Source organism: Mustela erminea, chromosome 21 (genome assembly GCF_009829155.1).
Source record: "Mustela erminea isolate mMusErm1 chromosome 21, mMusErm1.Pri, whole genome shotgun sequence".
In the NCBI taxonomy this organism is placed as follows: domain Eukaryota; kingdom Metazoa; phylum Chordata; class Mammalia; order Carnivora; family Mustelidae; genus Mustela; species Mustela erminea.
In genome coordinates this window covers 13,384,547-13,403,277 of record NC_045634.1, presented here as the reverse complement: position 1 = coordinate 13,403,277, position 18,731 = coordinate 13,384,547, and the positions used below count along the sequence as shown (strand labels likewise).

The window sequence follows — 18,731 nt, the reverse complement described above, 5'->3', positions numbered from 1 at the left end:
ATGATTCTTTGTCCTTGTAAATGTAACAAAACTGGGTGTTGTAATCGATCCAAACTTGGGCTGTTTTTCAGTTTTGGGTTGCATTTTGCTTGATTTGGAAGCATGCTTTGTTACGTACCTTTATTAATGTCTATAAAGGAATTTTCTTTTGTAATGTTAGCATGTCACTGTGTCCTGAGCCTGAGCTGATCCCCTTTGGATAGAGCAGTGGGTCCTGAAGGGCTGTTGGGAAGCACCTGTTGGAAAGTACCTGTTCTTCAGATGCCGGCACACTGCTTCTGCTCAGACTTGTTTGCTTTCCTTGAAAGTCAGGCACCTACATGAAACTCTCGGTCCCCCTTTTGGAACTAGAGCTTAGTTCAGAGAGGTTGTCAAAACTCAGTCGGGGTGAGGGGGGCAGCGGGAGGCCCTCAGAGCATTGAGCAGCGGATTCCGCAGGGAGGAACCTGTGGGACGCCCTCGCGCTTGTTCTATGCTGAGCTCTTTGTGCGATGGCACAGATAGCAGGGAGGAAAGAAACTGAAATCTGTTCTCTTTCCTACCAAGGCTATCACTGGGATACGTCGGATTGGATGCCGAGCGTTCCTCTGCCAGATATACAAGAATTTCCCAATTACGAGGTCATTGACGAGCAGACCCCACTCTACTCAGCAGATCCGAACGCCATCGACACAGACTATTACCCCGGAGGCTATGACATCGAGAGCGATTTCCCACCGCCACCTGAAGACTTCCCCGCCCCTGACGAACTGCCGCCCTTGCCTCCGGAATTCAGCGACCAGTTCGAGTCCATACACCCTCCCAGAGACATGCCCGCCGCGGGCAGTCTGGGCTCCTCCTCGCGAAACCGGCAGAGGTTCCACTTGAATCAGTATCTGCCCAATTTCTACCCCGTCGATATGTCTGAACCTCAAAAACCAGGCGCCGGCGAGAACAGTCCGTGCAGAGAACCCTATGCCCCCTTCCCTCCGGGGTACCCCAGAAACTTTGAAGCCCCTCCCGCAGAAACCATGCCCTTGTCCGTGTACGCCTCCACGGCCTCCTGCTCTGACGTGTCGGCGTGCTGTGACGTGGAGTCGGAGGTCATGATGAGTGACTATGAGAGCGGGGAGGACGGTCACTTCGAGGAGGTGACGGTGCCCCCGCTGGATGCGCAGCAACACACGCAGGTGTGACGCTCAGCCTCCCCCCAAAGTGCCTGGACCCGACCGAACCTGGAGCTGGTTCTGTACGTGATCTTCCGCATCGTTCTCCGCAGCAGTGCTTCAGCGCTTTTCTTTCCTTTTCTTCTTTTTGGGTGAGCTACGATGGGCATGGCTGCACTGAGTCACGCACCTCTGGACAAGTTAGCCATTTCCGGTGTCCGAACCTACTGTAACGGGAGGAGGTTTCCTTTGGCCGTGCCATTTCCAAACCTCTGTCTGCATTTACATGTGTCTGTTAAAATAATGAAACAAAAAATCAGTCCTATCACCTTGTTAGCATGATTCATGTATTTATATAGATTTGATTATTTTAATTTTTTTTTGTAAATTTTATGTACAGATTTGATTTCTTATAGTTTTAACTAGGTTTTTCCAAATACTTGGTGCATTTGTTTTTGACCGAAATTTGGTGGTGTTAGTGTCATTACCTAGCACCCTGATTTTTTAATATAACCAGGGTTTCATTATATGTCCTCTTCCACTGAAGTACGACATTTCATTAAGACATTTCAATATAGTCTTTGATTTCTCACTGTACATAGGAGGAGGAAAGATCTTCCACATGGACATGTCTTAAATGAGTTACTGTATTTTAGAATTATAAACATTTTTCATTACTGGAAAGTGTAATGGGGACCTTCTGCTTACCTGTTTAGAACCAAAACCATCACGACACAGTTTTTATAGTGTCTGTATATTTGTGATGCAACAGTCATGTAAAGGTTTTTACTGAAAACTACCATTAGCCAGTCTTTCTTACTGACAATAAATTATTAATAAAATACTGTAGCGTTACTGCCTGTTTTTCCTGTGTTTAGACCCTTGTTTAGGATTTAAAGAGGAGTTGACAAAGAATGCGGACGGGTGTAGAGACCTTAGGTTTTTGGGGCCTTCGATGTGAAGGGCCCAGATGCCAAACCAGGTGGTACTTACAGATGTAGCCACTAGGTGGCAGTACACGGCCACTGGAGCCTGCTCAGAGTTCCAGGTGTAGGCCCAAGACCCTGCTCTTTTATGTGTTTTCCAACTAAAACTTCAAGAAAATTTTCCTTTATACATTTTCTCAGTATTTGTTGGGTATCATTTAAAGGCTCCTATGGTCTTCCCCTCTGACTTTATCAAAAACGAAGTACAAAGCATTTTATCTTCTGTAATCGAGGAACACCTACTTGTGTATGATTTAGTCTGAAACCAAGAAGCTATTTGCCATGTGGATACAGTGAAATCAGTACTTATTACCTGCCCTGTGTTCTATAACATGCAGGACAGATTCAGGCGCTCTCAGAACTTCAGAAAGCTACTTTTTTCCTTTAAATACATGAAGTAAATGCCTTCTTTGCTTTACCAGAGGAGATCAGGTGCAAAGTCTAAACATCAGAGCTGGCTGTGATACCGGAGAAACAGCACCCTCATACCTTCTGCTGTATCCAGGTGCAACTCTGAGCAGTTTCCTGTTTCCCTGTTCATATGTTTAGGTCTCTGTATTGCTTCTGGGGTCACTAATTTTTTTAGGAATTGTGTACTAATGCAGCGTGACGTTCAAGGAAGGCCTTGTAACTATTAACCCACCTCCTTGTAGTTAAACCCTGACTTTCGGATTAATGCACATACAGGGTTCGCACTGTTCTGGTGGTGGTAACCCTCACTGCTGCACTAAGTGTAGTACATGATGTTTATTTCCAATTACCTTGCTACTTTCCCTTTTTCTGAAACAGTTGCCTTAATTTTTCTTTTACTTTTCAAAATCTGAAGCCATTTCATTAATTTATCCAAAATAATTTTTTGGTCACCTACTGTATGTGATTGTTCACAAAAAGACAAAAACCCCTACCTTGTCTGCTCCCCGTCACGGCATATACACAGTGGTGGGGGGGGAGGGGAGGCTGCTGAAAACCGCAGGTGCGCGCTGCGCTGCGCTGCGTGGGGTGAGGCCCAGGCTCCTCCCTGCCGCCCTGAGGGCTGCACGGTCAGCATCCTGTCAGCATCTGGATGCGAGGAAGCTTTGGTAGAACTCTGGGAAATCCTGCTCTGTCTCCTCCTGCTCTGAGTTGGTTTCTGTGAAAAATAAAGTAGTCAGGAACTGGATCATCTTCACAAAATTAGACTGAATTCCTATGGAGTTTTCAGTAACTTCATAGAAATTTAGCAGTTAGGTTGTAATCAGACCTGGAAAACTACCCCAGCGCCCATCCACCACCCCCAGCCTTGCTCCAGTTCCGGGTTCCCCTCCGCTGGCCACCTCTGCCTTCTCCCAGCCCACTGGCTCCGCTCTGGAACCTTCTGAAGGTCCACGTGGGCTGCTCGTTCTGATTTGCAGACTGGCGTGGACTTTCTGATCGCTCTTCATCAGAAGCATTAGGTTCAGTTTCAATTAGTGCACCAGCTGAGAGCCAGTTATTTGTCAGAATTTCATTTCTTCACAGCAGTTCACTGCCTCTACTGCAAACAGAATGAGCCACTTGGAAAGGACAAGTATTTTTCTTTCCCCCAAGAAAACCCCTGCTTATGTGAACCCTTAGGGAATGAATGCGCTTGTCCCCATGCTGTCAGAAAGTGTGGCCCTAGAAGAGGCTAGGTTTTCAAAGGATGCTAGACACAGAAAATGTGTAACGTTTGAATGCAGTTGTCATTGGACCTAATAGATCTCACAAAGAGCTACGAGAGCAAGGTCTCTAGGAGACATGACAGATAGCTCAGTGGTTCTAAACCAGAGCCATTACCCAGTTGTCTCAAGGAGTAAAGAGAAATTCTCATAATGTCTAATGATGGTTGCTTCAATTAATTGTAATGTTTGTAAGTACCACCTAACAGTTTAGGATACAGGAAGAATACAGGAGGAGGAACAAACCCTCATCCACCCCGATGCTGTGTCCGCCTCTTCAGGCCTGTCAGAGACTGAGAAGCACAGCCCCACCTCCTCGCCAGATACGGAATATTAGCCCCTGCCAATGAAGACGGCAAACGTTTCTCAATGATGCTCTTGTGATTTGTGTTTTTAGGTAATTACCTTAATTGAGCTTTTCCCTTCTTTCAAGGGTAAGTATACTTTCAGTAGAGGCTTTAAGATAGGGTGGAACAAAATAAAATTTATTTGTAGACCTCACTAAAATTTCTTTAAACCACATGTGTAAAATGCACAAAGGTTCTCCAACTAAAAGTTCTTACTGGACTGAGATTGTTTCTCATAATGATCTCAAATGCTAAGTTTTTACTTCTAATGGGGAATTTCACAAGATTTAAAAAGTTTTGAAAAAGATTCAAAAATATCCTCTGGTCATTGGAAACAGTGGACTGACCTTTAATTTCTGTGCCATAGTTTTGAGTCACACTGGGGTTCTGGAGCTACCCTCCTCATGAGTGTCAGAGCTCAGTTTCTTCTTTACTTTATTAAGAGCAGCAGCGAACACCTGTGTCTGCACCATGCTTTAAGAGCTGTGGCTACATAACCCTTACAACCCCCATGCAGGGGGACGGGGGAGGATCTCATTCATCTCTTGTCATTGTTCACAGTTTATGTAAGAGAAACAGACATCTGTCTGCTGCAAAGCTGGTAAGTGGTAAAGCCCCATTCAGCCTGCGGGGTCTGAGGGCAGAGCCCACCAAGACTTGCTACCCCACCCGGCAGGTGCCCTGTTTCCCCGGGGAAACAGGGCATTCCAGGACCAGCTCAGACCGCAGTCTGCACCCCTGCTAAGGTAGCTCTGCATAGTTTCGGGTTCAGTTTAACTCCGTTCGCAGGAGGGCTCCTTTTTAAAACTGTGGTTTCTCGGGGTACACTTGCGAACTCTCGTGCCTTCTGGCATCAGTGGCAGGTGGAAACTGCTGGCTTTTGAGCCACAGACCTCAAAGTTCTAAGCTGTGTCCAGCCGCTCATTAGCTGTATGATGAAGAACCAACTTGTATTTAGGTGCTTTCTTTGAAAAGGAGGTGTGAGCCGTCAGTGCCACACAGGAGCTCTGCGGAATCAAACCAGCGATCCAAATGAGGCTTCTCAGGAGACCTGCTTACCTTCCATTCTGCAGTTAGTAACTCTTTGAATCTATCCAGTGACTCCCCTCCCCTTTAGCATTCCCACTTTCCAGATCAGGAAACCCCAACACAAGATAATTCTCTGAAGGTCACTCCACAGGTCTGTGTTGGGACTGAAATCCAGTGCCCTGACTCTGGTCTCAAAGCTCCATCCCCAGCCTTCCCTCTGAAGCATCACTGAAGCGAACCGGCCTGCACACACAGAAGTCCTCACCAGCATTCTGGCACAAAGTAGATGTTCACCAAATGCTTTCGCTGCTGTACTCTTTCCTCCCTCACTGCCACCCCAGTCTTCAAACAGGTATTTTAATAGCTTATTTTTAAGATGTGTCATATGTAAGTTTCATATTTGGGGGGGGGAGCAGAAGGAGAGGAGGAGAAAGAATCCATGCCCAGCGCAGAGTCTCACGCAGGCTCAAGCTCACAACCCTGAGAACCTGAGCCAAAATCAAGATGCTTAACTAACTGGGCCACCAGGCATCGCTGAAAGTTTCGTTGACTTAGTGTCTTTATAGAACATGCTCTAATTCAAAGAACCTTCTTAACCTAGTTTAGATTTGACTAAGGACCTCGAATCCAAGAAAGTTTGGGCCATTTGCATCTGCATTGTTTTCTACGAAGTCAGAGCATTCCACGCTGGAGACTAGATGCCGTGGGGCCAGGTAAAGTCTCAAGATGCCAGTTTTGGGTGCTGGGCAGCTCAGTGGGTTAAGCCTCTGCCTTCAGCTCAGGTCATGATCTCAGGGTCCTGGGATCGAGCCCCACATCGGGCTCTCTGCTCAGCGGGGAGCCTGCTTCCCCTTCCCCTCTCTGCCTGCCTCTCTGCCTACTTGGGATCTCTGTCTGCCAAATAAATAAATAAAATCTTAAAAAAAAAAAAAGATGCCAATTTTGCTGCTCATTCATCCAGAAGTTGTTTCTGAGTATCTGCACTAGTCAGTGAAGGCCAGAAGCATCGTGTTTGCCATTCGGTGAAGGATGGGCAAGACTAAGTCCCCACTCTTAGTAATGAGATGAGTGTTTGGGGTCACATTTATAGCTTGCCGCCCCGCGTCTTATTTTTCCACCTGCTTCATTTAACAAAGTAAAGTATCCTCTCCGTTCACCTGGGATTCAAACTGTAGTGCTCCTGAGGCTCAGGTGCCCCTCCTCACACTCTGTCTGTCTCCGTCTATACGTCCGTCCGTCCGTCCTATCCATCCTTCCTTCTTCCCTTCCATCCATATATTCATTCATTCATTCATTCATTCGGTCCAAATCATCTCCTGGGTTGCATTAACAAACACTGATCTAGCCTACCCTTTGCTATACCCTGCACACATAAAAGTGGGCAATACTTGCTAATGAGCGGTCATGTAGCCTTTGAGGAAAAACAAATTTCAGTGTGGTCAAGGGTTGTGTTCCATGCAGCAATGTATATTGACTAAAAACTGAACTACGAAGTTGAACCCTCTTTCTCCCAACTCCTAAAGCACTCTAGACTGTCAATGCTGAAATAGCAGTCATTTTTAGTTCTATGCAGTTTCCCCTTCACCCCTGCTACTGGAAGTGTCACAATACACACTTTGGAACTTGATCACGAATTGACTGGCAATCTTCTGCCTTCTCAGCGTGCCTCCTAAAGACCCAAGAAACACAAAGGTATGGTGCCTCAGACCATAGCTACCACAGGGGTCCACACATGGGGTCCCTGAGCCAAGAGGGAAGTCTCAGGACTTTCTGGCCAAACCAGCCCCTCACTCGCCAATTCCAATTCCAGGTGATCTGTTCTCATACAAGCAACAAGGATCTGTTCTCCTGTCCCTTTACTTCACTGATTTCCAGCCAAAATCATGGGCACATACATTTTATAACCCCTGCCACGGTGCATGTACTTATGATTCTGTAGTGTATTTTTACATGTATCACCAGGAAAATGTCCACTATTCTTAATATCCCTCGAACTATTATCTTCTGCAAGCAATCTTTCTCATCTTAGTATGAAATGAAACTTTGTAAATTATATAAAGTAATGGTAAAAAAAAAAAAAGTATTTCTTTAATGGTATATTTAGCTCTTGAAATTAGGATACATTTACATTTAGTGAAAATATATATACTCTAAATAAAATTTAAATTCTTGTGTTGTTTTACAAACTTCTCGAGTACCTAACTATAATGTTCTTCTTAAAGCAGGCCAGCAAATAAAATCCATATTAACTCCTCTATTATAATGCAACATAAAAATTCTTTGAAAAAATATACTTCTCCTTGTTATTAACGGAAGAAACAGAGAAAATGTCTCATGACTTGAGGGTGACAAATGCATTAAAAATCCATTAGTCTGACAAATAGCAATGTTTTTTCTGATAAATTAGAAGTTTCCAAATATGATGAAAGACATAATTTCATGGAAATTACATCAGCTTAAAGCCAGCAGGCAATAATGGAATCATTTATTCTCTCATTTTATTCAACAAAAAATTGTTGGTGTCTACTGTAGCCCAGATGCTATGCTCAGTCCTGGGGATGCAACTGAGAACAAGCCCCCGGCCCAAGCTTCCCAGCCTTGTGGTGGGACTCCAGCAAGAACAGAGGTACGTGTGGCTTGTAAGTATTAGGATAAAGGGCATACTGTGACCTGCAGGAGCACGGAGGAGGAAAGGAGAAGCAAGATGTGGGACCTGACTTCATGGGGAAAGCAAAGCGATTCCAGAGAAGAGTGTGGAAGGAGCATTCCATGCAGAAGGAACGTATGGAAAACAGGAAGTGGGTAATAGGTGTCGCCCTTGGCCCGCAAGAACGACAATCAGCCTGGTATGGTGTTAATGCTTCATTCTGTCAACTTCCTTAGCTTATATGTGGCAGGGTGACCAATAAGGGGCCAAGCAATGGGGAGAGCCAATGAGAGTGCTGTTACTATGCTGATTAAATTTGAAACAGCCAATGACTATGTCCTCCTTTAGGCAGGCTTCACCAGAACGTTCCTTGTTTACTTGCAGCTATTTTGCTGTCAGTGAGCCAAGCGCCATCTTGTAATGGTGGGGACTTTCCCGGCCGGAGGCGGTCCCCGACAATAGGATGTTTGAGGAATGAGAGAAAGTTCATGGGTTGGAGGCTGGATTAGACGCCCTGGCTGAGGGAAAGAATGGTTAGGAAGGTCAAGGCTGGAAAGGCCAAGGTCAAGAAGGTCAAGGAGCAAAGGGCATCGTTGAAGGGTGGCCACTCCAGTCTGAGTTAGCCCTTGTCTATAGGACTGCTTTGAGTGTACTCCTTATATGTGTGGGTTTAGACACCACTCACTTTCTGACAGGGGCAGTCAGAGTCTGGGGAATCCCCCCTCTGGCTCTTTCCTCTTGGGGAATTTCCCATTCTTTGCCTATTTATGGTTTTCCTATTCCCTTCCCTCATTCCCAGCCAGAAAGACTGTGAAGCTTTCCATATGCACTCTCCCCCTCCCCCACACACCATCCCCTTGGTGGGAGACAGGCATCTGTGCTGCTCTATTCACCTATTGATTATACTGATTTACCAAAACCCCAATTATAGGAGGTTTAGGTTTTAAATCTTACAGACAATGCTGTGAGGCACAACCACGTGTCCATACACTATTTTCTACCAGTGGAATTATTAGGTCAAATGAATATGCAGTTTTAAGACTTTTATGTAGTGCACAGGAATTTTTCTCAGATTTCAATATGTATATATTTTTTTTATCACACTTGGACCTACCATTCCTCTTAATGTTTTCAAAAGTGATAGCTGGTAACTATAATGGTAACTTCCCATACATTTGGTTTTTGTTTTCTCAATGAGAAGTTGCATATAGGTTTTAGTTTTTAATTCTCTAATTAAGTCCTTAAAATATATTTCTATCATTTTTCTTATTTGAAAAAAAATCCTCTACATAATGAAGGTCATTGATATTCTATATGATAGGCTGCAAATCATTTCCCTGGTCTAAACTGGCTTTTACTTGTTGATGGCACTTTAAAAAAAAAAAAAAATGGAGAAGAACTTTTAACTTTTGTGCAGTCAAATCTATCCTGGCTGAGAAACACCACCTCTCAGGAGCCCGAGGGGACACAGTGCAAATCCTGCCTCTATCCCTTACCTGCTGTGGCCCTTTGGTGCATCACATGACCTTCTAGAGCCACCAGTCTCTCGTCCATAAAATACTCCCAGCCATACCCAACCTTTTAGGACCACTAGCAGATTGTGTGGGAGAATGCACGGAGAATACTTATCCCAGAACTGGGACGTGTTAAGTATGCAGCATACAGTAGCTACTACTGTTCCTTCTATGGTTATGAGTGCTGTCTGTCCTATCCTCTTTTTCATGCCAGAGTTCTTTTCACACCAAAGTTACAGAAGTATTTACCTACATTTTATTTTATTTTTTAACCTATATACATATATTTTTTACCTACATTTTCTTAAATGAATCTTTGCTTTTATAATGTAACCCTCCTTCACTGATGGGAAATCATCAAAACTTGATCTTGTGTTATCTTCAATTGTTAATGTTCACATGATTTCAGTTATTGTAATTTTTTTTAAGATTGTATTTATTTATTTGACATATTGATCACAAGTAGGCAGAGAGTCGGGGGGAAGCAGGCGCCCTGTTGAGGAGAGAGCCCAATGCAGGGCTCCATCCCAGACCCTGAGATGATGACTTGAGCCAAAGGCAGAGGCTTAACCCACTATGCCCCCCCGGGTGCCCCACAGTTATTGTAACTTTTCATGGATGGTTTAACATTGGCAACTAATACCCTCTCCCCCTCATTTATTCAAATCCTTTTTTCTACACATTCTTTCAAGGAACTTCATGATTTTTTTTTTTTTTTATTGCTATTGTTATTTTTGTTGGGCTGGCAAAAAGTATTTGGGAAATTAATTTTCAAGCTTTCAATCCAGGAACATGGTTTGTCTTTCCCTTTGTGTTTTCTTTCTAGATACTCAGTGAAGTTTTGAGGTATTTATTTTTTTAAAAAATTTCTTTACACATTGCCCTGCACATTGCTGATGAAGCCAGTTTCTAGTAATTCTACATTGATTGCTATTATGTATCAGACCTTCTCATTAGGTGCTCTCATTTTTCCTGGAATTTAAGAAAGTACATATACTCCTTTCTGCCAATATTGATTTTTACATTTTTCTCTTTTAATATCGTTTCATTCTCAGAAACACCTAGCACAATGCTAAGTAGGTGTGATGTTAGCAGGCATTACTTCTTCCCGACTTAAAGGAAAATAACTCTTGCATTTCTCTTTTAAGTTAAAGAGAATTATTTTGAAATATTCTTTATAGTATTCACTCTGTTCTTACTAAAGTTATAGAAACTTTTAAAAATTGGGAATGGATAGGGAATTCTAAAATACCATTTTAGGGTGCCTGGGTGGCTCAGTCAGTTAAAGTGGCTCCCTTCGGCTCAGGTCATGACCCCGGAGTCCTGAGATGGAGTCCTGCATCGGGCTCCCCGCTCAGCGGGAGCCTGCCCCTCCCCCTACCTGCTTCTCCCTCTGCCTGCTGCTCCTCCTGCTTGCACTTCATTTCTGTCAAATAAATACATAAAATCTTTAAAACATAAAAAGAAAAGAAAATAAAATACCATTTTAACATGTATAAATATGATCAGGTCGTTTATCTCCTTTGATCTATATATACAGTAATTTATATTAATATATTTTATGCTCTACAAACCCTTGGTTTCTGGAATTAACCCCATTTGACCATAATAAACTATTTTTGTAAATACTTATTTATTCCTGGCATATAAGGACCTTAGAAGTCACCACTCCATTCTAACTGCAAGGTAAAAATCTAAACAAGACGAGAAATCAGCAACTCTTCCTAGAGCCATAAGAGAAGTGAGGGCACAGGCACACTAATACCCCCAAAACTGAAGAGAGAGACATTAGATACAGAGAATCACAACTCAGCGGAGCAGAAACCCACCAGCTGTGACAGGAAAATCTGAACTGTAACTGAATTAGTAGAGGCTCAGTGTGGACAAGTCTGAGAGTTAAAAACCCTGGAAGGACTCAATTAGAGAGGGCCCTCACGTTTCTGTGAGTTTACCATGAGAAGCCCTTCTAGGCCCTCACAGAGAGTATCACAGAAAATTCTCTACTGCTTTCAGCAGGCAGAGGAGGAAAAAACATTTTGAAAGAGTCCAGAGCATTCTATTCTTCTTAATAAGATCTGCCCTCAAGAGAAACTGTTTACCCAGATTCTAAGCTGCTGGGGGTTTATCAAAGTCTAACCTAACTGGGAGGGAGGAGAGAAATACCCTACTCCAGTCAGCTCTAGACTTCTATGTGGGGGAAAAGAAATACGAGTCCTCAATCCCTTCCAGCCATCCTGTCCCACAAAAGGGTGGGGGGGGGGGACAGAAACATTAGTGAAGTTCACAGTTCAGGGGCACAGGCTCCATAACAGTCTTAATCAGAGACCTATGGAACACTTCTCTCCCCCCACACCTTCCTGCTATATTACTAAAGGCATATTTACCACAGTTCCTTTTCTCTATTGAATAAAAATAGATCATGTGCACCTTGGAACAAAAAATTATAAGGCATACTAAAAGGTAAAACCAGCTTGAAAAGATGCATCAGAAACAGAGTCAGTGACAGTAGGAATGCTGGAATTATCAGATCAGAATATTTTAAAACTCTGATTAATATGAGGCCTTTAATGGATAAAGGAGGCAACATGTAAGAACAGATGGATAATGTAGGCAGAGCTATGGAAATTCTAAGAAAGAATAGAAAAGAAACGCTGTCAAAAACACTGTAATAGAAGAGGAGAATGTCCATGATGGGGTCATTAGTAGACTAGACATGGCTGAAGAAACTTTCTCTGAGTTTGAGGATATGAAAAGAGAAAATTCTAAAATGGAAAAGCAAAGAGAAAAAAATCCTGAAAAAACCCAGAATGTCCAAGAACTGTAAGATACCTGCAAAAAGCATAACATACATGTAATGAGAATATCAGAAGGAAAAGAAAGAAAGGAACAGAAATAATACCTGAAGCAATAATGACTGAGACTTATCCCAAATTAAAGTCAAACACCAAACTATAGATCCAGGAAACCTGGAGAACAGCAAGCAGGGTAAGTGCAACAGCCACCCCACAAACTCCACTCCCCTACCCCCAGCAACAAACAAGCAAACAATAACAACAACAAACCTGCCCAAAATATCTAGGCATATTATATTAAAACTGCAGAAATTTAAGATAAAAAGAAGGAAAAAATGCCTTGCCTATAGAGGAGCAAGTACAACAATTACATCTGACTTTTCAGAAACCATGTAAGCAGAGAGTACAGGGAAATATTAGATGTGTTGAGAGGAAAAAACCACCAACCTAGAATTCTGTACCCTGAAGTATTATTCTTAAAAGGCAAAGGCAAAAGAAAGACTTTCTCAGACAAACAAAGATTGTGGGAATTTATTGCCAAGAGACTTGCCTTATAAGAAAAGTTGAAAGAGGCACCTGGGTGGCTCAGTGGGTTAAAGCATCCGCCTTCAGCTCAGGTCATGATCTCAGGGTCCTGGGATCGAGCCTCATATCAGGCTCTCTGCTCAGTGGGGAGCCTGCTCCCCACCCCCCGCCTACTTTTGATCTCTGTCTGTAAATAAATAAATAAAATCTTCAAAAAAAAAAAAGAAAAGTTGAAAGACATTCTTTAATATATATAGGTCAGAAACTTGGATCTACCCAAAGAAGAGAAGAGTATCCAAGAATGAATAAAGGTAAAATAACAACCTCTTTTTCTTATTCTTCATTCATCTAACAGATTACAGTTTGTTCAAAATAATAAGAGCAACAATGTATTTGATTATGCATGCTTATGTACATATACAGACTTAGGTATGCCTATATCTAAATGAAACGAATGACAGCAATGTTACAAAGGATGGGAGAGAGAAATTAGAAATATTTTCTTATTATAAAGTACTTATACTACCCAGAAGTGGTATCGTGTTATTTGAAAGTGGACTTTGGATTAGTTACTCTTCTTAAAGATTTTATTTTTTTATTTGAGACAGAGACAGAGTGAGAAAGCATAACAGGTAGAGGGAGAAGAAGCAGCAGACTCCCACTGAGCAGGGAGCTGGACATGGGGCTGAATCTCAGGACCCTGAGATCATGACCTGAGCCGAAGGCTTTACCTACTGAGCCACAGAGGCACCCCAAGGATTAGTTATAAGTGTACATTGCGAACTCTTGGAAAACCACAAAAAAGTAAAAAAAAAAAAAAAAAGGAGCAGCAGCAGCAGTGATACTAAGAAAGGAGAAAATGAAATCATATAAAGTGTTCAACTAAAACAAAAGACAGAAAAAAATAGCAAATGACAAAGTAGGAACAAAGGACAAATGCAAAAAACTAGAAAGACCATATGAGTAGGGTAGCTATTAATCCAACTGTATCAATAATTACCTTGAACACATATGGTCTAAATATACCACTTAAAAGAGACTGTCAGAGAGGATAAAAAAAAAAAGCCCACATTAAATATAAGGACATATATAGATCAAAATTAAAGGGTGAAAGATGTATCATGCTAACACTAATCAAAAGGAAACAGGAGTAGATATATTAATTTTAAAGCTGACTTCAGACTTTTGAGGGGTAAGGAGGAGCATTATGTAATGATAAAAGGTTCAACTGTCCAGAAGAAATAACAATGCTTAACATGTATGCACCCAACAACAGAGTCTCAAAATTCATGAGGCATAAACTGACAAAACTAGAGAAATAGATGAATCTACTATTAGAGTGGGAGACATTAACATTTTTTCTGTCAGAAATGGACAAATCCAGCATGCAGAAAATCAGTGAGGACATTATTGAACTTAAGAGCACAATTAATCAACTAGATATAACTGACATCTACAGACTACATCATCCAACAAGAGCACATTACATATTCTTCTCAGGTACAGGGGGAAAGCTTACCAAGTTAGACCAAGGTCATAAAACACACCTTAACAAACTTAAAAGAATAGGAATTATACATTATCTGCTCTCAGACCATAGTGAAATTAAAGCAGACGTTAATAACTGAAAGATAGGTGGAAAATCTTCAAATGCTTGGAGATTAAATAGTACCTTTCTAAATAACACATGACTCAAAGAAGAAATCCTAAGAGCAATTAAAAATAATTGCAAATGAAAAGGAAAACATCAAAATTTGTGAAATATGCTGAAAGGAACGCTTAGAAGAGGGTAATTTATAGCATATATATGTAATAAATCCCAGGTATACTAGCCTGGTTCAATATCTGAAAATCAATTAATGTAGTCTGCCACACCGATAAGCTAAAAAAAAAACACCAATCATATCAATAGATGCAGAAAAAGAATCTGACAAAATCCGATCTATTAATGATAAAAAGTCTCAGTAAATTATAAATAGAGGGGACTTTCTCTACTTGATAAAGAACATTTACAAAAAAACTATAGCTAACATCATACTTAATGGTAAGTAGCCTGAAGTTTTCCACTATGATCAGGAACAATGCAAGGATGTGACCTCTTACCACTGCTTTTCAACATCATACTGGAAATCATAGTTAATCCAGTAAGATAATAAAAAGAAATAAGAGGTATATGAATTGGGAAGGAAGACATAAAACTGTCTTTTTCACAGATGATATGATCGCCTATGTAGAAAACTCAAAAGAATACACACACACAAAAAAAATGTCTGGAACTAATAAGTGGTTAGAACAAGGTTACAGACTCCAAGGTTAGACTGCTTTTCTACAACCAGTAATGAACACGCAAAACTGGAAATAAAAAAAAAATATTTTACCATTTTCATTAGTGCCCTTAATTTTTTAATTTTTAATTTTTTAATTTTTTAATGTGAGAGAAATCCTGGGGCGCCTAGGTGGCTCAGTGGGTTAAAGCCTCTGCCTTCAGCTAAGGTCATGATCCCAGGGTGCTGGGATCGAGCCCCACATCGGTCTCTCTGCTCAGCAGGGAGCCTGCTTCCTCCTCTCTCTCTGTCTGCCTCTCTGTCTACTTGTGATCGCTCTCTCTGTCAAATAAATAGATAAAATCTTATAAAAAAAAAAAAAGAAATCCTTAGGTACAAATCTAAAAAAAAATGTACATCTATATGAGAAAAATTGTAAAATTCTGCTGAGAGGTATCCAAGGAGAACTTAAAAAATGATGGAGACATGGTCTGTGTTTGTACTTTAGAAAACTCAGTATTGTTAAGATGTCAGTTTCCCAACTTTATCTATAGATTCAATGCAATGTGAATCAAAATCCCAGTAAGTTCTTTTATGTTGGTGGACACATCAATTCTAACATTTATATGGAGAGGCAAAAGATAGAAAGCCAACTGAGTATTAACTGAGAAGAATGAAGTCAGAGGAATGATACTTATCTGACTTTAAGACTCACCATAGAGCTACAGTAATCAGGATAGTGTGGTATTTGTGAAAGAACAGACAAGCACATCAATGGAACAGGACAGCAATCCCAGAAATAGATCCACAAATACAATCAATAATCTTTGAGAAGGAGCAAAAGTGAGATACAACTGAACAAAGATAGTCTTTTCACCTGCAAATACAACAGACTTTATGCCTTTCACAAAATCAACTCAAATGGATTACAGATCTGAATGTAAGATGCAAAATGCTAAAACTTCTGGTAGATAATGTGAGAGAATACCCCGATGGCCTTGGATATGGAGGTGACTTATTGGATACAACACCAAAGACATAGTCCATGAAAGAAATAATTGATAAGGTACATGTTAATAAAATAAAAAAATCTCTGCTCTGTGAACAACTATGTGAAGAGAATGAGAAGACAAGCCACAGACTGGAAGAAAATATTTGCGAAAGATTCATCTAATTAAGGGTCGTCGCCTAAAATATACAAAGAATACTGAAAACAGTGAGAAAACCAAAAATGTGTTACAAAAAATGGGCAAAAGACCGGAATAGATACCTTATCAATGAAGACATACAGATGACAGGTCAACATATGAAAATATTTTCAACATCATATATCACTGGGGAACTGCAAATTAAAACAACGTAAGATACCGCTACTGCTAGAATGGTCCAAATCTGGAACACTGACAATGCTGATGGAGATGTGGATTTATCACTTGGGGGTGAGGTGGGGGGGTTGCAAAAATAGTACAGCCAGTTCGGTAGACAGTTTGGTGGTTTCTTACAAAACTAAACATACTCTTAACATACACTCTGGCAATGGTGCACCTTGGTATTTACCCAAAGGAGCTGAAAACTTATAGCCACACAAAAATGGATATTTAGAGCAGCTTCATTCTTCATTGCCAAAACTTGGAAGCAATGAAGATGGTCTCCACTAGGTGAACAGATAAATAAACTATGGTACATCCAGACAACGGCATATTTTTCAGGACTAAAAAGAATGAGCTATTAAGGCATGCAAAAGCACTGAGGAAACTCAGAAGTAGATTACTAAGTGAAAGAAGCCAAACTAACAAGGCCCGATACTGTGTGACACCAACCAGAGGACATTCAGGAAATGCCAAAAACTGTGGAGACACTAAAAAGGTCATTGGTTCTGAGGGATGAGGAGAGGGCGGGAAAAACAGGCAGAACACAGAGGATTCTTAGTCAGTGGAAGACGTATTATGACAGTCATAATACATGTCATCGATACACCTGTCCAAACCCACAGAATGTAGAACACCCGTAAGGAACCCTGGTGTGAACTATGACTTTGGACAACAATGATGAACCGTGTGGGTTCACAGATTGTAACAGATGCAGCACCGTGGAGTGGGATCTAGTGCGCAGGGGAGACTGTGCAGGTGTGGGCAGGGCATATACGGGAACTCCCCGTAATTTCTCTCAATTTTGCTGTAAGCCTTAAACTGTTCTAAAAAGTAAAGCTTATTAATCAAAAACCCTCTTAATCAGTCATTTAATGTATATATTCATTTCAAAATTCCTTCCTCCATGCTCTCCTTTTTTGTGGACTCTGCATTTCACTTCTGCATCTCACATCTGCACCCCCAACCCACGCTGCCATTTAGAAGGTAAGGACTATGTTTTGAGCATAGAGCCACATATGTAAATAATTTCCTGAACAAGCACATTCACGAATGCAAGGGAATTGATTTTACCCAGGACTTTCCTGCTCAGGCATGTATACAGGAGAGATCTAAAAGGGAAAGTGGAAACTGGATACCCTTGGGTAGGTGGGGATTTATTTATTTCCTTGGTACATATCCTACCAGTCTTTGGCTGCTTTACTGAAAAGCTCCAGACTGTACTCGGCTTGCCACACTTCAGATTCTTTTGGAATGATTTCCAGCAGCTGGTGGCTGGTAGTTATATCCTGAGGTTGCAGATTTCCTAGACACCTTCAGGGATCAAGTGAAACTTTTTAAGAGCTATAGGGTGACTACAGAGGGCTGGAACTTACAACCTCAAAATCAAGAGTCACGTGCTCTGCTGAGGCAGCCAGATGCCCCCAATCTCACAAATTAATATTGAACAGAAGAAGTTGGACATAAAAGCAAACATTTACATATGTATGGACCCACCATATGAAGTTCACAAGATGGCAAAACTAACATTCCATGTAGAAGAAGTAGAAAGAACCCAAATGTCCCTCATCTGATGGATAAACAAATGTGCCATATCGATACAATGGAATTCTCACATGACAATAAACAAGAGGGCATATCAACAGATGCTTCACCGTCCACAAACCTTGAAAACATCTTACTAAGTGAAAGATGCTTGTCCCAAAGTACGGCATATTTTGCAGTTATTTATATACAGTGTCCAGAATAGGCAAGTCTATTGAGACAGAAAATGGTTTTCTAGGGCAGGGAGGGCTGGGGAGTAACAGCCAATAGAGACTGAATTTGGCCAGGGGGGTGGAGGAGTTAATGAAAATGTTCTAAAACTGATTATGATGACAGTCACATACTCTGAATTCAACAATGGGTGAATTGTACAGCATGTGAAATGTATCTCTATAAAGCTATTATTTAAAAAAAAAAGAGAGAGAGAGAGAGAGAGAGAGCATTGTAAATGAAAAGTAAAATAAACTTCAGTTCCAGAGTGGGACTCTAAAAACACTCACTCACTTCCACTCACAAATGCCAAAGTCAAAGAGCGTCATTTATGTCAAATTTGCATATAGAAGTACTAGTTTTTTTATTGATCTTATGGGGTCTTTTATTTAATGTGTACAGTATTACAAACAGATGAATGTGTTGGGTGTTCCTATGAAAAATATCTTCAGTTCATAAAAAAAAACCTGGAGGGGAGGAAGGGGAGGAGGAGGAGCTATAGGGTGAGTTGGGGCCCCACATAAGCCGGGATGTCCTCAGGGAGAGCAGCAGGGTGTGGCGGCTGGAGGTCTCTGGGATCTGTACTGCTCCTGGAAGAAATCGGCCAGAGAGTAGCCGCCTGTGTTGGGTGTGAAGCAAGACTGTGGCTACTTTGAAACTATTCAATCCACTGACATTTGAAAT

At 41.4% G+C, this 18,731-nt stretch overlaps 1 protein-coding gene across 3 annotated transcripts in view; it reads left to right on the top strand.

Moving 5' to 3' along the window:
* FAT1 (FAT atypical cadherin 1) overlaps positions 1 to 1,989 on the top strand; it is a 125,769-nt gene extending 123,780 nt beyond the window's left edge. For all 3 annotated transcript variants that reach the window (XM_032329214.1, XM_032329212.1, XM_032329213.1), the window contains one exon: positions 547 to 1,989. In XM_032329214.1, the coding sequence (XP_032185105.1) occupies positions 547 to 1,175 (629 nt within the window). In that variant the 3' untranslated portion in view covers positions 1,176 to 1,989. The remainder of the gene's footprint in view (positions 1 to 546) is intronic.
* Positions 1,990 to 18,731: the final 16,742 nt, after the last annotated feature.